The 27429-nt window shown below is 38.1% G+C and overlaps 1 protein-coding gene across 9 annotated transcripts in view; it reads right to left on the bottom strand.

Annotated features, from left to right (window-relative positions):
• GREB1L (GREB1 like retinoic acid receptor coactivator) overlaps window positions 1-27429 on the bottom strand; it is a 244688-nt gene that overhangs the window by 52616 nt on the left and 164643 nt on the right. For all 9 annotated transcript variants that reach the window (XM_057504077.1, XM_057504079.1, XM_057504078.1 and 6 more), the window contains 9 exons: window positions 24427-24555; window positions 21854-21970; window positions 21150-21269; window positions 19955-20092; window positions 18257-18442; window positions 14037-14363; window positions 12382-12510; window positions 11310-11444; window positions 8837-9034 (listed from right to left, as the gene is read on the bottom strand). In XM_057504077.1, the coding sequence (XP_057360060.1) occupies window positions 8837-9034; window positions 11310-11444; window positions 12382-12510; window positions 14037-14363; window positions 18257-18442; window positions 19955-20092; window positions 21150-21269; window positions 21854-21970; window positions 24427-24555 (1479 nt within the window). The remainder of the gene's footprint in view (window positions 1-8836; window positions 9035-11309; window positions 11445-12381; window positions 12511-14036; window positions 14364-18256; window positions 18443-19954; window positions 20093-21149; window positions 21270-21853; window positions 21971-24426; window positions 24556-27429) is intronic.

Genomic DNA, 27429 nt, shown 5'->3' with positions numbered 1-27429 from the left:
TCCTAGGTATTTTATTCTTTTTGCTGCAATTGTGAATGGAATTATTTTCCTGATTTCTCTCTCTGCTAGTTCATTGTTAGTGCATAGGAATGCCACAGATTTGTGTGTATTAATTTTGTATCCTGCAACTTTGCTGAATTCAAATATTAGATCTAGTAGTTTTGGAGTGGATTCTTTTGGTTTTTTTATGTACAATATCGTGTCATCTGCAAACACAGACCTATGTTTTTCTTAAAATTATTTTTATATCTAGCATCCAATCAAGAATTAATCATTATTGCACTTGATAGTCATGTCATGTAATTAAAACAGCCTCCTGCCTCCCCTCCACCCCCACCATTTTGGTCTTTTCATTGATTTTTTTTTAAATGTAGGCTAATGGTTTTGTAGAATGACATGTAACCTGAATTTGTCCTTGTGATTAGACTCAGGTTAAATGTGTTTGGCAATTATGCCTCATAGGTGACAATGTATACTTCCCTTTGCTCATAATACTAATCTGTCCCATACTGGGAGACGGCAAAGTTTGAGTACTTGGTTATGGTAGTGTCTACTACCAAACCTCTCCACTATAAATACACATTTCATGTTTGTAATTTCTAATATGTGGGATGATACTTTGAGACTGTGTGAATATTTGTTTCTGAATGACATTTTACTCAGTGGTTTTTAGTATCCACTGATGATACTTATTAGAAGGAACAATTATGCTGGTAGTAAAAAATAGGGTTTTTTCTAATTCTATCATTTTCCTATATTTATTAGCTGGTACTCTTTTGTAAAGAAGGGCTTGTTGCCAACCTCTCATTTTTCCTGCTCATTGTATCTTTTTAGTACTGCTGTGGACTTGTGGTTTTAATAAAATATATTCAATAGGTTACAGTCCATTGCCATCATTCCTTTGATACTCAAAGTTACCAACTTTGGCCAGTAAAATCCCCTTCAGGCAGGCTGCCATGCCCTTTTGAGATGTCCCTATCAGTCCTCTAGTACTTTCTCACTTTCTGGTATACAAGACTCCAGAATGTTCCCACATCAGAGCTGAGACAGTGGAGAATGGCATTTGTAAGCCAAGATTTACTAAATGTGTGCAGCAATAATTAGATGTCACTATTTTTAAGAACTTTCAGTGGGCAGAGATAGGAAACACATTTAATTTTTTTCAGGTATGAATTCATACTTATAGTTCCAATTTGAATCTAAAAGGAACATCCCTTACTTTTCCCCATTTGAGGCTTCTTTCATGTAAGAATCCTGGTATGCAACAATGTTAAAATATTTAGCTATTTGCTCTATAATGTGATATACACAAAATAGTTTAAAATTATCAGTACTACTCCCAACAGCATATTGATTAAAATTCAAGACTTCTTTGCAATTCTTTTTGCTATTAGAATATATCACTTTGAGAGCATACAGTAAGAAAACTGTGTTCAAAAAACACTTGAATTAATTCTTTTTGGTGTGTGGTTATGTAATCACTTTCATGTGATATGCAGTTAGACTCCTTTATTTTTGTTTGTGGTCAATATTATGTTTTTTCCCATCACCTTAATTTAATTTTTTGAATATGTAACTCATTTATAAGGACCAAAAGTTAAAACTACATAAAAAGTTATAGTCACTCCATCCCTATCTCTTCCGTCCCATTTGGATTCATTTTTTTTTTTCAAAAATACGCAGAGGTGTGTAACTCATTTATAAGGATCAAAAGTTAAAACTATGTAAAAAGTTATAGTTATCCCATCCCTACCTCTTCTACCCCATTTGGATTAATATTTTGTTTTGTTTTTCAAAAAGATGCAGAGCTGAGAAAATGGCTGATCTGAGAAAGGTCACTTTCTGTCTTCTTGATAATTTATCACAGTTCCACAGGATTATATAACAGTTTATATTCTAACAGATCATGAAAAAATTTGTCACTTTTTTCCAATTCCCCAGTAAAAAACTGATGTCAACGGGGGCCACCTGGGAAATTCAGGGTCACATCTATCTAAATAAATCTTATTTTTAACATGAATGGGAACTCAGGAAGCATCAATAAGTCTTCTTTTATGACATTTTGCAACTCTTTGAGTTCTAGAACAGAGCAGTGGTGTTTGGGAATCACTGTGTTCCCTAAAGGTGATTAATCAGTCCTGGGGAGCTGCCATCGCTTGTGTCTCCATCATGGACATCTTCCATGGAAATAACCAACTTGAAAGGCCCCTGGAAAGGAAACTTCTTGGATGGCCAAGAAACTCCAAGCAACTAGATTGTGGCCACTTGTGCCCCTCTTTTTCTTTACTGATGGCCACAGGGGCCAGATGTGCTGAAGGAAACCATTAGCCTGTATTTCCCTACATGGGATTACAGAAAAACAACAGCATATCTTCTGAGGCCATTCCTCTATTATAGGAGAGGCAGTAATTTTTCAACTGTCCAAGCAAGGGTCTTGAAGGGGAATAAAACTATGAACACATGCACCAAGTCCACAGTACCTTGTGAACACCAGAGCCAAAGGCCTTTCCACAAAGGTTGGAAAGTCTGAATGAGTGGCCAGCACTCATCACTAGAAGCAGTTAATCAGCCTGAATATCAAGTAAAACTGATAATGATGAGGGAAATATAAGCTGTCCAGGTATAATTAAAGATGAGCCAGTACTCAGCTCGGTGCCCCACTATACTGCCTGTTTGTTCGGAGAGAACAATATGTTCTTGGCCTTATCCCTTGATATACTTTAATAAAAATTTTTATTTCTTGCTCTTCTCATAAGAAAGATATCCCAGAGAAAAATAAAACTGCTCTCAGTTTCAGTTGTTCACCTTCTCTGTTGGATGGAATTAATTTCTCCAAAGTGTTGGTAGGCAAACATACTCTGATGCTGAAAAGGATATGCAAATCAGGAAGATATTAAATCACTAGAGCATGCTGAGTTTTTTAAGTGTTATGATAACAATGTCATGCCATGATTGTGTCATGTCAACAAAAGCATACCTATGCCTTTTCAAGGTCTTCAGATATACACTGCATTGGACAGAGCAAACTACAGTTCCCATCCTCTACTCATCCTCTGTCTCATAAAGAGTTCCAAATTGGAGGAAAAAATTCAACAAAGGGTATAAAAACCAGTGAAGAGAACCTGGTGATGGCAGGGGGGAGGGGCAGGGATAATACTGCTGTCCTTTGCTCTGGCGATCCCTTTTCAGCAAATAAATAACTGGGAATTGAAATAACTGGTTAAGATCCCTGCTAATCGCTTTCAGCATCCAGTGCATCAGTGGTCCCTTTGTCAGGGAGGCTGGCCCAGATGCTCCCTTCTGTCCTCCCATGGGGAGAGAATGCTTTAATCCGGGTTTGTTGAGACTTGTCTGTGTGGTACATACTCTTGTGCTGTTTGTTTGGGTCAAGGAGGAAACAGCTCTAGAACAGCATTCTGAACAACAGATACAACCTCAGAGCCCTGTGTGACCAACACCTGATACACACACACACATAAGGTCCCTGCTCACAGCCAAAGTAGATTCCTCAAACATGGTTTTAATGACCAGATTTGATCTTGCTGGAGGACTAACAAATTTCAAGTATTGCTTCTATGTCTTCCTTTTAAAATAGATTTTAACTTAAAATTCAATTCAACAAAATGTTACAAAAAATTAAGTTCAACAAATATTTGACTAAGTGTCCACTGTGCCATCCACAGCCAGAGATGTTCCCTGAATATTTTACATTCTAGTTGGAAGGAAAGAGCAACTAGAATATAAAATATTCTACCCAGTGCTGGGTGCCATGGCTGGAACACGGCAGGGTGAGGATGAGTGCCATGCATGAGCTGTGGAACAAAAGCTGGGAGAGCGTGTTGGTGGGGCTGAAAGAACTTCATCTCTCAATGGCTGAGAAGGTCAATGGCTGAGAGTCCTACAGGGGAAGAGGTGGAGAGCGGAGGCCAGTTTGCAGGGGGTTGAGGAGCAACTGGCAAATGAGGAAATGGAGATAACAACGGACAATTTTCACAGTAAGTCTGGCTGTTCATGAGAGGACGTTAAGCTGGAGGGTTAGACAGGATTGACAGAAGCTTGTTCTGCCTTTGAGAGAGTGTGGCAGGTTTGAACAGAGGAATGAGCCCCAGGAGAAAGAAGTTGCAGGTAGCGATGAGCAAAGAGAGATCAGTAGTGCGAGGTCCCTGAGGATGAGAGAGATGGCATCCAGAACAAGGGGGGAGAATCAGACTTACACAGAGGAGGCAGCTCTCTTGCTGATTAGGAGAGAAGGGGAAAGACAGCTGTGTATACAGTTAAGCTTCTAGATTTGGAAGCAAGAAGTTTTTAGCCAAAGTATTCATCTTTGGAGAGGGGAAGTAGGTGACATGGTCTTTGCTAAGAGAGAAGGATGAGGTCAGTAGTTCAGTGAAATGGAGTCTTTGGCAGACAGCCACTGCGGAGAACGGGACAGAGCTCCAACTAAAGAACCAAGGAAGAATTCATGATGGCATCAACCAGAAAGATTTTTTTCCCCATAGTGTCCAACGTGGTGTGTGTGTGTAGGAAAGGAGTCTGTAGTCTGACATTGGGGGTATTAGGATGGATGAGTCCAGGATCCAGCAGGGTCTGGGAGGTGAGTAGGGAGCAGGTGGTTGCAGAGGAGTTAGGAGCAAAAAGCTTAAGGTACTGGGAAGCTAGGATATTGGGTGGGTCATCCACCTGGGTGGGAAGCACCTCCAGATGGCAATGGGTTGGGGGGTGAAGACTGTGAGGCAGGTGCCAACAGCTTCTATAGACCAGGGTGGGCACTGGGCAGCTAACTACTTAGTTGGAAATTGACTTTAAGGATGCTAACCTTAGGTATTTGTTTTATTTGTACAAAGGAATCTCTGGTGTTTCTTAATTCCACCTCAGGACAGAGTGGTTTCTTACCACTTTCTTCCCTGGGATCCCATTTCTGCTGCCTTTGTCACTGTCCAATAAATACTGTTTTTTTTCTGCTTAAATTTTAGGTGACTGACAAGAAGGTATAAGGCTGATGAGACCAAGAACATACATTTTAGAAAGTGAAAATGCCCTCCTCTAGCTCTTTACTTCCATCCTAATCTCTACCACCTCCTTCAAACTTCCTCATGTCCATTTGGTTAGAATAATCTATTTGCCTTTCCACAGACGAAGTGTCTCTCTGTTTCTTTTATAATCAGGCATGTGTCGAAGGTTCAAATTCGTGTCAGTCCCCTGAGTGTGACAAAACTTCTTGACACTGCTCCTGTTTGCTGGGGGCTTCCCCTGGCATCATTTTAAAAGCAGGGAGGAGGAAAATATGAACAGTCACTAATACTTTGTTTTCATCTCACCCACCTTGAAATGAAAGTTCGAGGTGCATTTTAATTGCATTGATACCCTAGTATTCTAATTTATAGAATTTGCAGTTTCTTGAATTAGAAGAATTATTCTACAACATCAAATCTTTTAAAATGACACAAAGTATTTCCCGTAGTCTAAAAATTCCTTATGCTGCTTCTCCACTGAGGACTCCAGCAACTCTAAATCCATTTTTGGCAAACTCGAAAATCTCTAAACCCTTCCATTTCTTTTTTGCCTTACCTTGAAATTCTTTTCCAAAACATTTTGTTTTGTTTCCTTTGCCCCCCTGCCTCCCTTCCTCCCTGATTAGAATGCAAGTTGGGGCATCACACACTGGGCCTTAGTGCTGGGTCTGCAGCAACATGACGGCTTCTTTTCTCCCCTTGTCCTCTCAGCCACACAAGGACTGCCAAGGATGTGGCCTTTCTGGGTGCCCTGGCTGCTTCTCTCTGCCCGGTGCTTTTCCTGGCAGGCTGGGTGCTGAAATGTTTCCTTCAGGGAAAGGCAAATGGACCAGAAAGCAGAGAACTTGGGCATTACTGCTCCCTCTGTCCATCCCTCGCTCTCTGCCCCCCAGGAGTCTGTTCAAACATTAGTTGAGCACCTACCTGTGCCAGGCATGAGAGAGACACAAATGAGGCAATAGGCAAACAGAGATGAAAAATATAGTTCTTGTCCCCATTGATTCAAATGGTAAAATATGAGGAAAGTGAATTGGATGATTTCTTGAGAATCCTTTCTATTTTCATAGCTATGATTTTTAAGAGTTGTTTTAGTGGATAATCTTTTGCTAACTATTTACTCAGCTCTGGAAAATTTCTCTAACATGCTTTCTCTTCTATCAATTGTTAAGTGTTCCATGAAGGTATTTAAATATCAAAGTAAATAAATTTTGGTGTATGTACCCAATCCATAACCATTAGAGTATGGAATACTATATACTCATTTCAAAAGCTTTTAATGACATGGAAAAATGTATATAATGTCAAGTGAAAAAACAGACACAGGCAGAGAAGAGAGCCTGGAGCACTAGATAATTAAGGCATTGATTAACACCAGGTTTTAACAATTATCCTTGAATGGGATTATAAATGTTTAAGTCCTGCTTTGTTGTTTTTATTTTTCAAAGTAAAGAATACAACTATGTTTTTTTCTATAATAAAAGTGAACAGTTATTTAAAAATATATAGAAGTGATTGCTTTTATAGCAAAAATCTCAGTATGTATGCCAAAGCCAGATGTGAATCATTTTTAACATATGCTTTGCCTTGAATTTTCCAAATTTGTTCATAACATTGACTTTTTTCCCCTGGATTCCAAGCTATGTAACTGGTCAAATTCTGTTACCTTTCTGAGAAGTAATAATCTTAAAATACTAACTTTAGAAAAATCTGAGAGCATTGAGAAGGGTAAAAGAAGGACCTATACAATTTCTAAATCTGTCAAAACTGAAAGGCTTTATTTAGGTTCTTGCATTTATTAAGGTGAAAGTCCAGGTCACCAAGAGATTATATCAGGAAAAAGCTCTGCAGAACGCACACCTGCTGACCATGGGTGATTTCACCACTTGAAACAGGTGCTATGATGTGTTTGCTCAAGCACAATTTGGGATATCAGATCACGAACTCAGGAAGGCCACAAATGCCAATTGGTATAAGTAAAACACCTAGAAAAGAAATGTTCCTTCCATGATAAGAAAGTAGAAAATCCATTGGAAATTAAAAATCTGGTTAATGCTTAGTATGACCAAAGCCCATCCATTTCCCACAATGGAGAGGGGGCGGAAAGAAAATGCAGAAATGGTCAGTATCTGAGGGAGCCTAGAACTCACTCTGGCTTCTGGGAGAACTGTCAGAGAAGGCGTTTGATCTTTTCTAACTAACCATCTCCAAGTCAGTATTTCCAAGAGGTCATTTTATAACTTATTCAGAATTTTAGAGACTAAAAAGGAGACTACTGTTAACCAGGCACATGGGCCTCCATAAGGCATGGAAAAATTTTATATGGGTCAGTCATAGCCGATAAGAGATGTTAAGAGGGAAAAACTATTGTCAATCAGCTAATTTGGCCTAAGAAACTAAGAATGAAAGATCTTTTATAGAGCTGTGCTACCAAAGTGTGGTCCTCTGACAGCAGCACTGGCACCCCCTGAGAGCTTGTTAGAAATGCAGAATCTGAAACCAGTCAGAGGAAGACAAATGTTGCCTGATCTCACTTACACATGGCATCTAAAAAACAAAGAAAAAAAACCCCAAGCTCAAAAAATAAAGAGAACAGATTGATGGTTGCAGTGTGGAGGCAGGTGAAATGGGAGAAGGGGGTCAACAGTACAAACTTCCAGTTGTGAAATAAGTTAAGTCCTGGGATGTAATGCACAGCATGGTGACTATCGTTAATAATACTGTACTATATATTTAAAAGAAAAAACCCTGTAAATATGATGACAGATGTTAATTGTGATCATGTTGCAAGGTACACAAATATTGAATCATTATATTGTACACCTGAAACTAATATATTATTATATGTCAATTGTACATCAATTTTAACAAAGTGCAGAATCTGGAGCCCATGCCAACACACTGAAGAAGAATCTGAATTTTAACAAGATCTCCATGATCTGTACGTACACTATGGTTTAAGGAGCAGGGCATGATAGGTATGGAACATATAAACTCTATTTTCAGCTCTTCTGAAATTTTCTGCTTCCTGCTTTCAAATATATTGAAAATAAACATTTCTAACATGGCAAAAAGATTCATCCTTCAGCTAAAATCTGTGTGTGTGTGTTTATCCCAGCTCAGGTACTCAGAAGTAACCTGACATCATTTCCTTCTCAAAATTAGTTTACAAAGGCAAGCATTTTTCAGTTCTCCCAATTTTCTCAACTCCTTATTGCTTCTCCTCATTCTATGTACATTTTATGCTTGAAAGGGATGTTCTCTACCACACAACTTCTACAATTTTTCTCCCTACTTCTTTACATTTTCTGGGAAAAACATTTTTTCCTCTATACTCATTCTTTTATAGTCATTAGGAGAAATTCTAACTTTGTATTTGTTTGATGAGGCATTATCATTGTTGACATGGGGGTGGTGTTCTGGTTTCTAGGCTGGAAATGTGCTGGTAGTGGGCTACATGCCTAAGAAGCCACCTCTGAGAATGTGACCTAGCTGAGCCATAGAAGGAGTTCAGGTCTATCCCTTGCCTTGAGGAAAATTTATCTTCATAAATGAGCGAGCAATCAGTTTCTAATCCACCAATTACATCACGTAACAGCATCAGGCAAACATGCACATCAATTTATCCTTGACCTAAGAGGGAAAAGATCAGAGTACTGTGAGGGAAAATGTCCAGATAAATCTGAAGTAACATTTAAAGTGTTCTTATGATTTTTATTACTGTAAAAAAGGATGGAAGTGTCCTATAAACATTTGGATAAGCAGAAGAAAGAAGCAGAGGAAATCTAAGGCTGGATCCAGGCAGATCTTTGAAAGTTCAATCTTACCTGATTGTCGAATTCGTTGAAGAGTTTGCTGAACCAGAACCTCTGATCTTGGGACAATGATGATGAAGTCCACTTTGCTGAAGTGGCCAAGGTCCAGGCTCTGGCTGCCGCTGTCTGCTATAGCACACACCTGAGATAAGAGCTTTCTGGCAACTGTTAGCTGTGGTTGATAAATTTGGAAGGTTTCATTATCTAAATCTAAAATTAAAAGAGTCATAAAAAGAAGATTAATTCACATCTGTGATGGCCACTATGAATCCAAATGGGGACATACAACACACACGGTAAGGCAATGCTCTGTCCCCAAGAACTGTCACTTTCTAGTCTCACTCTCTATTGTGTTTTAATTGATTTGCCTATTTTCCCTGAAAACTCAGCTGAAAGGATGTGCTCAAGAGTGATGTGGTAATTTTACAAATGTATTATCTTAAAATCAACTGATTATCTCACAAATTACTAACTCAACACCCCTCCCCTGCCCAGAATGGGGAGCTGGGAAGACAGACTACCCTCTCACAGCTGGAGCCAGGACTCATCTCTGGAAAGGGGAAGGAAGTGTTTCCAGTTTTCTTTAAGACTCAGCACAGGTCAGGTGCCCAAGTTCAGACCCAGTGGAGGAAAGCAGGTGATGCTGTTTAACTAGAATAATGCTGAGTTACTTTGAGCTTTTCTGGATGGCACCACACTAAGAATTTCCTCTCTAGCTAGTCAGTTGCAACATGATTTGAAGTTCTCCTCCCTCTGGCTGCATCTCATAGGCCACAGAGACACTACCTTCACCTTTCTTCCCACTCGCCTCGACCTTGCCAGTGCTTGTGACCTGGCAGGTCCAGGTGGCTGTGGCCAACTCCAGTGCTGCCGCTTATACTGTCTGAAGAGACCTGATTCATGACACAGCCAGCTGGCCACTCAACAGGTGACATATTAGGAAGACATTGTCCAGATACTCTAAACATGCCAGTTGCTTTTTATTACAAGTTCTAACCAAGCGATCAATCTGTCTTTTACATGCAAGGGCATGCACACCAACTGTGGAAGAGACAGGCTTAGTGAGCTAATAAACACCGAGCAGACATATAATGCTTCCTTAAAGGGCTGCTTTTTATCAGGAACACATGTGGAAGCTTGGAACACGCAAGGCCCAATTAACCTGTGTTAGTTAAGGTTTCCTAAAATCAAACCAACAGTGTGGCCAAGCCAAGGCAAGACGAGCCACAGTAGCCCAGCCAGCAAGGAACCCTGGCAGTGAGTGGAAATTTATACAGCTGGGTCTCCTACTGGTTGAGAGAACCCACTAGAAAAGCCCAAAGCTTCAACTTTTAACAGTAGCCCAAATAGTTGTTGATCCACAGAGATCACCAACCAAAATAAATGTGTCTTCTGATAGTTAGGCTGTTATTTTTTTTTATTTTCCAGGTTAGATGGGAGAGGACTAACATAGATGATGATGACGTAACTTTGTAGAATTTAACTTAGCAAATTCTGAAGTTGGAGGAGACCTAAAAATATCCTTAAGAAATGTTTCTTCAACAGGGATTCAAGGATATGAATGTGAGAATATGTACATACTCTGAGAATTCTTAAATTCTGACTTGTTAATGATTCAAAACAGTACTGCCATATTTTAGATCATCCAGACTGTCACTTTTTTACTGAATAACATCTAGAAGTCAAAAAAATTTGATTGCCTGTATTTAAATTTGTTTTTATGACTGTACTGATATCAGGCCATGCTACTTTTATTGCTGAGGCAATCCCAATCCTAAATCCTATTGCATAAATGATGCATTCGTATCCAGTGGAGGCCAAAAGGCTGTCAGTGGCAGCTTTATGGATCTGTTTCATATCTGTCCTTTCTCCTGGTCTTTTTCTGCCCTTTCCTGTGTTGTATCTATCCAACAGGGAATTGGGGAAGGAATCGGAAACTGAAAGGACTCCAATCTAATGATGGAACTCCTCACCCCTGGCCCATCCCTCTTTGGTCCTGGAAGCTTGGGGTAGGACAAATAATGTGTGGATATTGCTACTCTGCCTGCCAGAAAGGCCTTGCTATCCCTGAGATTATGTGTGTTTTACATGTTGGAGTAAGCACAGGGAGTGGAGAGCCACGATGCCGCACAGACTGCAGTCTAGGCTCTTTCAGGGATCCTCTGAAGCCCCCAGCTGGCACTGACAGCTCTCTGGTGGAGCTAAGGCAACTACACCAGGAACCCCAGAATCTTTAGAGGGAAAGAAAAGAGACTTTAAAATAAAGTCTTTGACTTTCATTTTAATTCTAGGAGACAAGGCATTTGATCCAGGCCATGTGGTAAGGCATTTTTAATTTGAGCCATACTTATCCTATAGATAATGAGGAAAAGCCTGACATAGTCTGTGACTGGAAGATGAGATCTTAAGACCCTCAGAATGACTTAGCTTCTACAGCGTCTGTTCTGAGGGCTGATTTCCTCCTTTTGGTTTGAGGCAACATTACCCAGGTTTTGCGTGGGAATCATAGCAGCAGCCTCCTGAGCTGACACACATTCACTAAGGTCTCCGTTGAAAGGGGTAACCACACTATCTCCTCTTCTTTGTTGCATTTTTTCGAGCAGCTTGTCCAGGTCATCACCTAATACAAAATAAAGGGGAGATAAGAAGATTACAAGGAATAATATATTTGGGCAGTTAAGTGGGGTTCTCATCAAGATTTGTCAGTCAGCCAGCTTTTCATGTCTGAGCTTGGCACATGGCCATCCCTAGAGCAGTGGCTCCACAGCCAGAACTACCCTCGCCTGTATGGTGCTTACAATTTACATGCTTTCACATGTTGTATCTCTCTTAATCTCCATAATACTCAAAGCAGGCAGGGTGGGATCATTGTATCTCCATTCGACTCATTAGGAAATTGAGATCTGGGGAGACATAGTCTTGCCCAAGGTCACACAATGAGGTAGTGGCTGAGCTGAGGCCTCCCATCCTAGTGCCCTTGTGCCTTCCTCTGGATCCCCTTGCTGTGTCAGTGACAAAATACCTAGGATAAACCATTCCAAATGAAGGAAAGCGTTTGGAGGCAAGCTTTAGCTCCATACTCACCTCCTTAACAGGCTACATTTTTTTAAAATTTAGGTATCATTGATATACAATCTTATGAAGGTTTCACATGAGCAATATTGTGGTTTCAACATTCACCCATATTATCAAGTACCCCTTCACACCCCATTGCAGTCACTGTCTGTCAGCGTCGTAAGATACTATCGAGTCATCACTTGTCTTCTCCATACTGTACTGCCTTCCCCATGACCTACCTATATTGTGAGTGCTAATTATAGTGCCCCTTAATTTCTTTCTCCCTCCTTCCCCAACCCCTTCTCTTTGGTAACCACTAGTCCCTTCTTGGAGTCTGTGAGCCTGCTACTGTTTTGTTCCTTCAGTTTTGCTTTGTTTTTATACTCCACAAATGAATGAAATCATTTGGTCCTTGTCTTTCTCCAAACAGGCTACAATTTAAATTCAGAAAATCATGCAGCTAGGGGCTGGCAGTGTTGCTGAATCCTATAACCACTCACCTAATGATGTAGTTTTGAAATGCGATGCCAGGAAACTGACCTTTCCTGTGATGAGCTCATAACTGATTTCTTTCAAAAACTCACTTGTGGTAAGCATGCTCTCTGCCAGAGCTCTGGACTGATACTGACCTGCAGATCAGAGGGAGAGGAGATAGGACACGATGTGCCAGTGAACAGATATTCACTGGGGCATGATTTGTAACAGCAAAACTTGGAAACAACTGAAGTATGTAACTACAGGGACTTGGTTAATAAAATTATTGCATATCAGAAGATGGACAACTAAGCAGCACTTGAAATGACAATTTTAAACAAAATGTTTATAATACAATGTTAGGAGATTAAGGGAAAAAATGGCATACCTTATGTTTGTAACTATGCAAACAGACCATGCCTATGTTTAAAGACTAGGGAAGAATGTGAAAGACATTTAAAAAAGATGACTGCATGGTTATTACATCTGTCTTAAAAGTACAAACTTATGCTTGATTTTACTGATTAAAATGAAAAAAAAGAAGGCATCAGATTTCTTGAAGAAGCTTTCTGCTTAAAGAGATATACAGGCACACCTCATTTTATTGCACTCCACTTTATTGTGCCTTGGAGATGGTATATTTTTCACCAATTGAGGGTTTGTGGCAACCTTGCATTGAGCAAGTCTATTGGCATTTTTCCAAAAGCATTTGCTCACTTTGTGTCTATATGTCACATTTTGGTAATTCTCACAATATTTCAAACTTTTTCGTTATTATTATATTTGTTATGGTGATCTGTGATCAGTGATTACACCTTACAGAAAGCACAGGTGATGGCTAGCATATTTTAGCAATAAATAATTTTTAAATTAAGGTATGTACATTTGTTTTGGAGATATAATACTATTGTACACTTAATAGACTACAGTAGAGTATAAACATAATTTTTACATGTACTTGGAAACCAAAAAATGCATTTGACTTGCTTTATTGTGGTATTTGAGTTATTGCAGTGGTCTGGAACTGAACTCACAATATCTCCAAGGTCTGCCTGTACATCAAAGAGGGATGGGGAGGTAGGATTTGCTAGAGTGAGCAGGCTTGGACTCTTTGGTAGGAAGAGGTGAGAGACATTCACTAGAGGGCAGAAAAGCAAAATTTAGTCCAAATGGCTATTCAGGATGGTACCTGATAGAAAATCAGCAGAAGAAACAAACAGAAATTTTGTAATGTACCAACTTTCTGAATCTTCTCTTTAGAGTTAATGTTATAACATTAAATATCATCTTCAGCGAGGAAGTCAGCACATGAGCTAAGTTCCTGGCAAATTTGACTAACGGGCTTAGGCCACCTGTGGCGATGGCTTTAACACATGCTAGTGTGGTAACATTTCCAAAACATCTTAAGGACAGAAGTTACATGAGACAAGGGTATCTGTTTCTAGGATATGCTTTGAAATAATGCTCCCACAACCAGCTGACTGGGACAGCAGCCAAGCCAAGGGCTGTAAAAATCTGATCTGAGGAGGAAAGGGAAAGTTAAAATTAGGAAGAAAACCCAAGTTGGAGCATTTAACCAGAGATTCATTACATGGAAGCCTGAAACAATCAGTATTTTTCAAATGGACAATGACTGAGTGAATGGCTTTTTATAAAAAGAACAACAAAATACATTACTCACCTAATACTACCACACAAAATTCACTTCCTCTGACTTTTGATGCACAAATTGCCACAACATAATCTGGTAGCCTTTGATAGTGTCTCATTTCACTGAGAGTCCTCAATGTCTCTGAAATGCCCTCTGCCAAAGAGTTTTGTGTCACAATCACATGAACCAAGTCTTGAGATACGCTGGCAATTAATCTAGCCAGCCAGGGGAGTTGTCCTGGAGATACAGGTGTACACTGAGCACCCATCTGCAGGGCTCTCTCTCTCAGAGTAAATTCCTGCATAGCTTTCAGCATTATTTGCTCAAATTCTTCCCTGAGAGGTATCTGATCAGGACCTAAATTAAAGAGAATTACAGCTAGAATTTTAAAAAATCATGGCCAGAAAAGAGAGAATAACACACATACATTTCCAAGCCCACCAAACTCCAACTGGCAAACAACTTCATTTTCTTGAAGGGATCCCAATGATAGAGCCCCTATTTTTCATTGTGAAATTAACTTCTCTCTGCCTATATATATATATATATATATATATATATATATATATATATATTTAAATGCAGGCTTCTCTTCTCCTTTACTCTTGGGATTATGGAAATGTTTAATTAAAGTCAGAAGCTACCCTTCTGGTGTATAATCAATTTTCACTTTCACTAATTTCTCATTTTATTCTTAGGTGCTTTGAAAAACATTTTAATGCATTGCCTCTATACCTAATTTTAAGTACTGTCCACAGGAAAGTTAAGTTTATTTTTTACTCCCAATTTATTTTTAGGCAGCCTTACCATTTCCCCAGAAAATAGTGCCCTCATCAGCTAGTTATTCCCCAGCATTCTGGGTTGGTAGGAATGTCATTTAGCCTTCTCTCCCAGACACAGCCATGGCTAAGCTTGTACGATGACCTGTGGGCTCTGGAATTTGGGGGATTTTGTTTCTCTTATTCTCTTTAGAATCTCAACAGTCTTTAGGACAAAATAAGCAAGTCAGTGTTTGGCATTCAAGTGACAAATACATGTAGTTTAAGTTGAAACCAGTGACTATGCTTACTCCTGCTATTCAGTCATTTCTTTGGCTGCTATTTGACCTGAGATTTGAAACTGAGCTTCCTGTAAACCGATGCAGACCCCTCAGTGTCTGGGGCCTAAGATCAAGCCATAGCCTCAGAACCCAGAGCTAAAAGCCCCTTGCAAAAGAATACACGGATAAGGGACTGGGTTTCTGTCTGAGAAAGAGGCTCCTTGAGGAAATCATTAATCTTTCCTCCTCTATCAGGATATAAGTGGGGAAGAAAGGCAGTGAAAGTTTTGTAATGTTTTTAGGATAAGGAAAATTAAATAAGATAGTGCACATTTTAAAAATGAACAATTTAAACTGGAGAGAATAATTTTTCCGGGATTTGATGGAGCCAGAGGGAGGTAGGAGAGTAGAATCCTCAGAGACAGATTTTTTTCTTCTATACATAGAAGGAGGGCAAGAAAACTGTAGTGCTTACACTGGATTTATGTTTCTTTTGTTCTCCCATTCACTTGCCAGGATGAGGCAGATGCCTTCTTATCACCTGGGAGCCACCAAAGCTTCTGATCTTCACTTAGCTTTGTCAAGTGAGCATCATGGTTAGAGGTCACTAGGTATACATTTAGCAGTGAGCTCAAAGTGGATAGATTTGTACTGACTTATGAGATGAAGGGAAGGTGGCTGTCTATGAAAAGTTTTCTTTAGTCAGAACAAATGATAGCTCAAAAGCATGTGGCTGTCTCCAGCTGCCTACTGCCTTTCATAGAAAACCTGAAGGTTCAGAGGCCTGGTTAATAGATGTGTCCATAAGATTCACTCCCAACCATGTTTGAGTAACATGTCCTATTAAGCAGCATAATTAATTCCAAATATAAAGGCATATGGGAAAATTAAATTATCAAACATGTTCATAGCATTCTCCATTGCCTTAAAACTCACTTTTATAGAGTTTTGACTGAATTACTGTTAGGAATTGAGAAGTGGAAGAAAAATGTATCAAAATTTAAATGAGATAAGAGACTTCCTAGAGGAAAATGTCTTGCTTCCAATCACCTCCCAACATTTCTTCATTCTCAGCTTTTACAGTTAAATTGCAGGAGCCCTTTCTCCACTTTTCATAAACTTGATAATAGTAATGTTTTTCTTTCAAGTGCTGACCTCCAGTAACTCAGCAATAGCCCAGGCATCAGTGCTGATGCCTTTTCAGATACAGCTGCCTTAACAGGAAAAGACAAGCTTCCAGCATACTCAGTAATCTCCAAGAATCTCTGGATTTGCTAACTTCATTATCTATTTCAAAAGATTTTCAGATTGTGAAATAACACTGTTTTTTTTTTAAGGATAGGCATGTTCCTTCTGAAGAATCTTGCTCTTCTTCATCTATTACCTCCAGGTAACTGAGCTATCAAAGTATTAGACCTGTCCTTTTGGAAGTTTGGATTTATTTTTTACATGTCTATCTATAATATATGTGAAATATTCTTGCTGCCTTCTTCAAAACCCCTGAAGGCAAATAATAATAATAATAGTAATAATAATAATAATAATTAAAGGACTCCAGGATAAGAAAGATATCCCAACATATAAAATTTAGATTAAAAATAAAGAAATAGCTATTTATGTTGCACATTGAGAGACATAATTGGTTGCAAGTAAAACTGGAGAAAACTGATCCTGCAGGGCAGAATTTTGTCCAATTGAATGGAGTTCACTAATTTTTAAGACAAGGTTGGAATCTGAAGTTGAATTACTAAAAGCTGTTAGTAATTTAAGGGAACACATATTGCTTTATCCATTTGGTTCATTTAATTAACTTGGACTTTAATTTTTTTTTAACTGTTATTAAGATTGAAAAAAATGCTACACTGGTTGGCTTGGTTTGCTGTAATAACATTATTCTATGTAGTGTTAGTATACTAATTCTGGATGCATTTGCAAGCTGGTTTTAGATCTTGGAACACAGTTGAAAATATGCAGCAATTAAAATGATGACATCAAATGAACTGCAGACACAGGTGGCTTTTATAATTTTGTTACCCACTAATAAGCATGATGAGCAAGTCCTAGGTTTATCATGACAGTGGCTTATGAGATAACTGGAGCCTTGCAAATTTCAAAAACTCATGTCAAAGCAGATCCCATGTCAAAGCAGGCCTTTGGCTCTCAGAGCACCAAGAGTTATAGCCACAGTTGCTAGTTAATATCTCCAAATACTGAATTTGGCCTGCTGAAGCTTTTTTTTTAAAACCTTGTTTACCTCAGTGTTTTCTTTATTTGACACTGAAATATTTTCAAAAGTCAAAAAATGTCACAAGAGTGCAGATTAAATTTTTTTATGTGTAATTTTACATCTTGAATATTTTCTTAAGTAATTCGGTGACCTGAAGTCCTGGACTGAGTATATAATTAGGCTGCATATGAGATGGCCTACTGCAGTTTGCAAAATAAAGGACATTACAATGTAAATGCTGCTGAACCTATAGTATTGTCAGGGCACCTGCATATACCCTCTGTGGGGCTCAGGAGGATATATCAAGTAGAAGTGAAGGGTTCATGACCTATGTATCCGCCTTACCCTACAGCCGAGAGAGCCCTCCAGGGAGGTCTACAGTTACTACCTCAATGAAGGAACGCATGGTGGGACTACATCAAAGGGGTGTAGATGGAGGGAAAAAAATAGATGTAGGGACAGTGGATAAACAAGATAAAAAGGCTAAGTGGAAAACTGGAAGGTAATGGTCCAAGGCAATGCCTATATCTGCAGTCCAGAAGGCAGCTGCACCCTCAGGAAGGTGGCTTGGTGTGACTTCCCCAGAGGAGTGTGCCCAGGGCACAGCCCTCTGAGGTTCTGCCTCTACCATCTACTTTGGAGACCTCAGCACCATTATGAGACTGGACACTAGGTGGGGCAATTTATCTCTTGTAGGACCCAAAGAAGCACAGTGAAGAATACGGGAGGTTAGACCTGAGAGAAATGAGAGGAAAAAAAAAAGAAAGAGGCAAGTGGCAGAAAGGAGTAGAAAAGAAATGGAGACCAGGAAAGGGTAAAAGTCAGAGAGAATGGGGTGGAAAGATAAGAATGTTAGAAGTGAAAGAGGGACAGCAGGAGAGAGACAGGTGGATGAATGTGAGGAAGTGGGCAAAGAACGGAAAAAAGCATATTACAAAAAGAATAAAAATCGTCACCATCAAATAATTATTGAAAATAGCTTACCCAGCCGTACAAGATACTGTATTGTCAGAAGAATCATGTTTTCCACGCTCAGGAGTTGGCTGCCAGTCAACCCTAATTGTTCCAAATCTTTGTTTTCCAACTGCGGAATCTTGTAGCAATTCACCAGGAGAGGACTCACGACAATGTCACCAACATTTCCATAGAAATAGGGTAAAGTGCCATAGCCTGCCCCAATAGAAGCAGGTCAATAAAGTTCAACATTTCTTTTTGAGGTCTAACCAGGTATACTTGCTCAAGTAGAATCAAATATGCTTAACAAAGTTCCCTGCCCTCTGAGAGGGCTACCAAACAAATTACTCCAAAACCCTAGGAAACTCCCTTGGATGCTCCAAATTCTATCCTCTATTAAAACAGATGAACAGGAAGCAAAATACTCAAGTTATATTTTCTCTGTTTCCCACAGAAAGGACATGTTAATACTGTATCTCTGCCAGAGACAACTTATTCAGAGTTTTCAAAACATCTCTGTATCCTTTGTAAAACTGCAAAGATAAAATAATTTTGGGTGAATTCCTGATCAACTTTCTTATCAGACAGAAAGTCAGAAAACAGACAAACTACCATAATGTTTCACTTCCTGAGGTTTTCTTAAAAATTTTTAAAGCTCAAGTCATTGATCAACAGCAGTATTCTGCCAGTTGCAGGTATCTGGAGGTTCCTACTTTTTTTTCCTACGTTAGCTATTTTTATGTTCTCTTCCTAAATGTCAGTAAACAACCTCAAATTATCTTAGAAGCACTCTGGACAAGAAGATGTTGAAAATATGTCATTTTGGTGCTGTGATAGAGAAGACAGTTCCTCTGTGAGACTTTCTAAAAGGCAGCACCAAAGGGTCCCCACATTCTGTGTATCTTTCCAAGGCTTAGTTGCACTGTGCATGCAGCTCAAATGCTCACTAAGAACTTCCTGACCATATGGAATTTAAACAACCAGGATTCCCCTAATGCCTACAGGTTCAGCAGCAGTGGATAGGGCAGCCTGATAAAGGACGGGGCTTGAAGCAAAACCGTACATGTCAGTAGGCTCAAGCCAACCACAACTCTTCATGTGGGTATAAAAGGTGCTAAGTTATCTAGGGGCCCCTAAATTCCTACACTTCCACTTACAGACAGCTTGGGGAACTCATCCTCCTTAGAGACACAAATTCACAGATGCTTCCCACAGTTCAGATGTGCAACTCTGGAACCGCTTGGTTCTCCTGCCGGGGCCTATTAGCTGCCCCACCCCCATGGGTGGTTTGTCTCCCTTTGACTAGAATGTTCCCTCTCCCACCTTGTCCACTCTTGCTCCCAACCCTTCAGTACTCAGCTGAAACATCACCTCTGAGAAGACTTCTCAGACCCCCTCCAGGCAGAGTTAAGATCTCTCCTCTGAGCTCTGGTAGTTCTTGGTTGTGAATTCTTACCAGCTCAGGTATCACAGAGTGTTGTAATTGTTATTTACAGGACAGATGCCCCTGCTAAACAGTTCTCCTTGTGGGCAAAAAGATTTTGCCTTATTCCCAAACCTCTAGTCACATGTTTAATATAACATGAAGGAACTGACCAATAAAAGCTGAAAGAATCAATATATGGATAAATGAATACATTCATGAACACATGAATAAATACACAGTGAAATGAAGCAGCATTCTTAGATTCCAGCAGACACAGGCATCTTGGAATTCCTTTGTCTTACCTATCAGAATTACTGGTCTAACTCCTGAATTAGTCAGCAGGTTTTCAGGAACAATTACAGTTTCCCCTGCAGGAATGGGTCGAGGTTGTAAAATTCCAGTTAATGGGGTCTGTGGAACTGGAGCAGATAAAAGGGATTCTGGAAAAAAAGTTGTTTTATAAGAAGGATTAGGTATGAAAGCTAATTAGGTATGAAATACAACTGAAATCAACATAGTTTTAATATTTTTAATACAGAAGTTTTAGAAGTCTGATAGCTTTTTTAATTAAAGTATTTCATGTTTATTATATAAAATTAAAATTGGGAAAAACAAAAGGAAAAGAAAGAAAACTAACCATAATCACATCACCTGGAGATAACTACTGTTCAGCGTTTTAGTATCCCTTCTACTTGTTTTACCATATGTAGACTTTCAGATTCTGATTTGCATTTTATCTCTCTTTACCCCAGATTACCAGGCACATCTGCTCACTACAGAAAATTTGAGAAGTATAAAGAAGTATGAAGAAGAATAAACTCATCACTAATCAGTACTACCTAGAAAAAACTATGGTACCATATTGGCAAAATTCTATGTATACAGCACCCCTGTGTAATCTGAGTATTTACCTCTGTGTAATATTTAAATAAATTTTTGAAGAACTTCATCTATGTCTTAGAATTGATATATTTGCATTTTTCTGTATTTAGTACCACAAAGTAGACCAGTGTTTGGACACTTAACTGTAGGCACCCAATAGCCACAGCCTGGGTACCATAAAGGAGAACCAGTTCATTTTTCAGGTTTCTAGTCGTAGACTAAACCTTCCAAGTCAGAAATAATAAATATGGGCCACATATTTAAATGGATCACAGGACCATATCTAACAGTACTAGTAGGAAAGCAAGTCAATTTGTGCCTATGATGGTAAGTTGGTAGCATCGTGCCTTATGTAAAGAATGGCTTCTTGATACTGTGGGCTGACACAAAGTCAGATGGCAAATTAAAATCTGTTGTGATGGCACATAAGCTTTTAGAGAAGAAGGCAGATGTGATGGAGACAAAATATTAGGTACTATCTATATACTTACAAAATTCTGGATACAATGGTTGGTTAAGGAAATTCATCTTCAAGGGTTCAAGGAAAGAACAGGAGTAGAAGATACCTCTTCCAATTCAAAAAAACATAAAACCCATGTTTTGTTGAAATCTTACCATTTCTTGAAAGAGGGCGAATGGTAGGAACAGGGACAACTAAACCAGGTTGGGGGACAGGTGACCCAGGATACCATCCCCGGTGTCGTTTCTTTGGTGGTCCAGAAATGAAAATGGTAGCTGAAGGCAAAAAGAAAGATGAGCCTTGTCCTCAGCAGTGGAAGAAAGGAAAGAGGCCAAGGGAACACAGGACTTTTAGTTTGATTGAACTCAGAAAGTAGGTAAAGATAAAATTCGAGAAAAATCACACTAACGTTACCAGCTAACACCCGTATGCTGTTTTGCAATTTACAGTTTTACCCAAACTATTTCATGTAATTTTATCAACAACACTGTGAAGTCATAGCACACATACATTGTTATACTCATTTTTGTAGTTGGTGAAAGGAAGGTTCAGATTTGCCCAGAGTCACACAACAGAGAGGAACTTTGAATGCTGTACTTTGATAAGCAAAGTCCATGATTTTTCAAGACACTTTCTTATATATTTGTTTCACCATTATTTCCTCAATATGCTCACCCTTGTAGAATTGCCAAGATATTTAATCATTACTGCTCACATCAAACATAAACTTTCAAAACACTGTACGAGAAGCTCAGGAAAAACTAGCAGTACACTGTCCAATGATTCATTGTTCCAAACTCTGCATTATTCGTCCATAGCTAAGTTGCATTATTTCATAACTCTAAGATGTGTGTTGTACCTTGGTCTCCTGATGCATAGCTAGGTCTTGGTGACAAAGAGTAATTCCCTGGGCGGGCTGGAGTGGAATTAGATGCACTGCTCTTCCCTCCATGGCTACTGTTTCCATTAGCAGCGTCTGTAGTATGGGAGAAGAGCCACTCAGAACACAGGCTGGGCAGGAAGACTGCTTTCTGTGATGCTGCAACCATATGATAAACCTCATACCCTAGGATTCAAGGAGACCTCACTGACAGGTCAGCCCAGTTGTATAAAACCATCAGAGGAACACCTTCATTAAAATGAAATGTCATATTAAAATAATTTTCTTGGATCTCAAGAGATCTTTTAGAATCAATTTCAGTGACGTCTTTGGAGACGGTGGGTGAAAAGAAGACAAAACTTTTGTTTTTTTCTTTGTATCATGGAAATTCCATATACACACAAAAGTAGACAGAATAGTATAATAAATTATGTACCTACCACCCAGCTTCAACATTTATCAACACATGCTAATCTGCTTTACCTATACTCTCTCTCTCTTCTCCCCCACCCCACATACATGCATACATGCCTTGGATTATTTTGAAGCAAACTCATTTATCTTAAAATTTCATCTATAAATATTTCTGTATGTATTGCTAAAAGAAAAGAACTCTGAAAAAATAACTAATATCATTATTATACTTAAAATTAACAAAGATTAATAATTTTGTAATATCAAATATTCCATCATTCTTCAAATTTCCCCCAACTTTATCAGAAAATTTTTTTACAGTTGGCTTGTTCAAATTGGGATTCAGAAAAAATCCATACATTGAATTTAGTTGCTATGTCCCTTAATAAGCCTCTTTTTAATCTATAAAATTCCCTTTCTTCTTTTTCTTTCTTACAATTAATTAATTAGCTGAAAACCTGGCAGAATTTCTCATTTTCTGGATTTTACTGATTGGATATCCACGTTGTCATTTAACATCTCTTCTACTTCCTATAAACTAATCATTAGATATAGGGGCTTGCTTAGATTCAGGTTTGATTTTTTTGGCAAGAATATTTAATAAGTATTGTTGTATTCTTCCATCAGGAGGCACAAAATGACTGTTTTTCTCTCTTCTTGTGATGTTAAGATTGATCAGGGGTTTAAGAGTTAGCCAATCCTCAAATTGTAGAGCTGTTCATCAGCCTTTCATCTGATGGTTTTAGCAACCATGATGGTTCTATCAAGATCCATAATTTCATTATTTTAATGCTGTGAAAACTTGCATTCAGTTTGTTCAAGTCTATAACCTAACCAGAAGGTAGATCTTTCAAGAATTGTTGGACCAGAATAATAACAAGCGGCCTGGAGAAATGATGGTGCCAAATTGGGAAAATTTCTAAGAATGGTAGGCTCTCTTACTCTTCCTTCTTTTACCTCTCTGACTTTTTCCTTAAACACTGAATTGTCTAGGATTCTATTCTTAGTTCACATTTTGCCTTTTACCCTACATTTCTCCTTGGCTGATAATATTTACCCTGGTGATTTCCACTACATGTTGGTGGCTCAACTCTATATCATCAGTCCTGATTTCCTCCTACAATAAATTAAATGATTATTGAGCAGCTCCACTTGGATGTCTCATGGGTATCTCACGTTCAGTATGTCAAAATCACTCACACTGTCTTTCTGGGTAACCTGCTCCCCTCTGGTATTCCCTGTCTCAAGTAATGACATCACCATTAGCCCAGGAAGATGGAAGTAAACCGAGACCCCTTCCTCTGGGTCAGAGTCACATTAGTCCTGGTGATTTTATTTCCTGGGTAGTTCTCCACCTGTTTCCTCCTCTCCAACCTATTATTAACCCTAACCAAAAATCCAATCATTTCTTACCTGGGCTAGTCTTAACCTGGCTTCCCATGACCTTTCCCTTGGTTACCTCCTGTCACTTCAACTTGCTCACCTCCTGCCACTCCATGGGTTTTACATTTTATGGCTCTAACAAGTCCAAACTGTTGGAGGTTCCTTCACACATCATGATTCTTTCCTTTCTTTTTCCTTTCAAGCTTTGCCTTTCCTTTTCCCTTAATTTGAAATGTCTTTCCTTCACCCATTTGTACAGTGAATATTTCCCATAGTTCAAGACCATGCTCTTCCAAGAATTCATACTTGATTACTTCCTAAAATGTTGGGCTAAAATGCTTCCTCCATTCTCCACCAGCATAATGCTGTATTTACTGCAGTATACTGAAAATATCTTAGAGGTCCATCCCCCCCACTAGGTTACAAGTACATTAGAGGCTAGGGATTGAGCTTTATTTATCTTTGTGTCCTCAATTTCTCATCACAGCAAGTACCCAGGAAATGTTAGTTGAATGGAATCCACCTGCTTTGTCTCCTCTGTGTACCAGATTGTCATTCTTTGACTTTTCTGGTTGGAACATAGAGAACACAAAGCTTTGTATAATAATACATTGTTACAGACAGTCCCACTTCTGTCTTCACCAGAGAGCAAAGAAGAGTTTCTGTTTTCTTCTACTAAATTGTCAATCAAATTACACACAAGTCTTTTATAGACCATGTATTTACCAAAAAACTATAAGTGAGGAAAACATCACCTGCAGCAAAAGTCTTCCCTACAACCTGCAAAGACAAAGCCAGTGGCTTCACAACATTCTTATTCCGGGTCAGGTCCTGAGCTCCACTTAAATTGATTGCAGAATTAGCTGGACTGAGAATTGGTGAATCTTTAAAATGAAAGAGGTTGTTCAAATTAGAAATGATTTATGTATGCAAAAAGGAAGTTAATTAAACTGAAAACAGTTAGACAAACCAATAGTTAGACAAAATGCCAAGAATAAGCTTAGTAAGAAACATACCCAATTGTATGAAGAAAACTCTATAGCATTTCTTAATATAATGTCTCATATCTATTTTAAAATATTGAGGGAGAAAGGAAGTGAGAGTAAATAATATTGGTTACATATTCATAATTATTGAAGCTGAATGATAGGTCCATTATGTTATTCTATTTTTATATGTATTTTAACTTTTCATATGAAGGACTTTGAGAAATTGAAAAATGTTTCTGAAGATCATGAAAATAGACCTGAACACATGTCAACATGCCAGGTTTCTGAGCAGGAATATTTTAGGTAAAAAAGATACCAATCAATCTAAGTTAATTTAATGTTTAATTTGCACCTAGGAAAATACCAACAGGTTTAGTTATTATTAGAATTACTATTAGAATTATTAGAATGTGTTAAGTAGGCAAACTGATATAATGTTGATATGAAAAAAATAAACACACAAGAATAGTTTGAAACATTCTGAAAGATAAATGTGGAAAAGCTAGTATGATGATATAATGACTTATACAACCTCAGTCAATGAAATACTGTGGTCTTGGTGCATTAACAGACAAACAGAATGACAGAACAAAAAAGACAGTAAGAAGTATGCATAAATACACACAAAAATTTAGTATGAGATAAAAGTAGCAGCTCAAAGGAGCAATGAAGAAGAACCGGTCAATAAATTGTTTTAATGCAGTTGGGTATATAAGGAAAAAATTAAATTGGATCCACATCTTATACTAAGTACCAAACAAAATTAAATGGACCAAAGATATAAACTTAAAAATTGAAGATAACGAAATAATAGGAGAAAACATGGAAATGTTAGTTATCACCTTGAAATGGAAAAAGCCAAACATTCTGTTCAAAATGCAGAAACCATTAGAAAAAGATTGAGATATTGAGCCACATTAAAAATGTTTCCTATATGGCAAAATACTATAACCATACAAACAATAGACAAAAGAGAGCTAGAATGGCCAAACTAATATCATAAAAAAATAGACTTTAAGACAAAAATTATTACTAGAGAAAAAGAAGGGCATTTTATAATAATAAAAAGGTCAATCCAGTAGGAAGACATAATAATTATAAGCATATATGCATCTAACAACAGGGCTCCAAATTCATGAAGTAAAAACTAACAGGACTAATGGGAGAAATAGGTAATTCAATAATAATAGTTGGAGACTTCAATATTCCACTTTATATAACAGATAGAACAACTAGGGAGACAATGAACAAGGAAATAGAAGACTTGAACAATACTATCAACCAACTAGACCTAATTGATATCAATAGAACATTCCCACAGCAAAAGCAGAATACATACTATTTTCAAGTGTACAGGGAGAATTCTCCAGGGTAGACAATATGTTAGGTGATAAAATAAGCCTCAGTAAAGTTCGAAGAAATAAAATCCCACAAAATACACTCTCTGACCTTGATGGAATCAAATAAGCGATCAATAACAAAAAAATTTGAGGAATTCATGAATATGTGGAAATTAAAAAATTTGTAAATTCCAATGGAGCAAAAAAAAAATCACAAGAGAAATTAGACATTACTTTAAGATAAATAAAAATGAAAACATGACATATTATGAGATGCCATTAAGGAAGTTCTTAGAGGGAAATTTATGGCTATACACACCTGTATTAAAAAAAAGAAGATAAATCTCAAGTAAATAACCTAACCTCCACCTTAAGAAACTAGAAAAAGAAGAGCAAAGGAAATCCAAGAAGCAGAAGAAAGAAAATAAAAACTAAAGCAGTAAGGAAATAAATAAATAGAGAATAGAGAAACAACAGTACAAATAAACAAAATGAAAAGTTTGTTCTTTTAGTAAATTAACAAATTTGACAAACTTTTAGCTAGACTGACCAAGGAAAAGAGAAAAGATGTGAAATACTCAAATTAAAAAATGAATAAAAGGGCATCACCAGTAATCTTACAGAAATAAAAAGAATTACAAAGGAATACTATAAACAATTTATGCCATTGCTATGGACTGAACCATGTTCCCCCACCAAAACTTGTATGTTAAATTCCAAATCTCTGGGACCTTAGAATGTGACAGTATTTGGAGGTACGTTCTTTAAAGGGGTGATTAAGGTTAAGTGAGGTCATAAGGTTGGTTCCTTCATCTAATGTGACTGTTAAACTTATTAAAAGGGGAAGGGAGACCAGGGATTGTGCACACATAGAGGAAAGGCCATATGAAAATATAGCAAGAAGGTGGCTATATGCAAGCCAAAGAATGGGGCCTCAAGAAAAACCAACCCTGCTCCACCTCGATCTTGGGAATTGTAGCCTCCAGAACTGTGAGAAAATGTATTTCCATTCTGTAACCCACTCAGTTTGTGATGTTTTGTTATAGCAGCCCTAGCAAACTCATACAGACATCAAAGTAGATGACTCAGATGAAATGGACAAATAGAAAATACTAAGGAATACACTACAAAACTACTAGGGCTAAGAATGATTTTTACCAAAGTTTCAGGATATAAGATCAACATACAAAAATCTATTATATTTCTATGCCCTTTGCAATGAAAAATATAAAAATGAAATTAGGAAAAAATTCTATTTATAATAGCATAGAAAAGAATAAAAACAGGAATAAATTTAATGGGAGAAGTGCAAAACTTATACTATGCAAGCTACAAGACATCATTAAAAGAAATTTCAAAAGACTTAAATGGAAAGATATCTCATATTCATGTATCAGAAGACTTAACACTGTTAAGATGGCAATATTCC

Source organism: Manis pentadactyla, chromosome 6 (assembly GCF_030020395.1).
Source record: "Manis pentadactyla isolate mManPen7 chromosome 6, mManPen7.hap1, whole genome shotgun sequence".
NCBI lineage: Eukaryota > Metazoa > Chordata > Mammalia > Pholidota > Manidae > Manis > Manis pentadactyla.
This window is presented reverse-complemented; position numbering and strand designations above follow the sequence as displayed.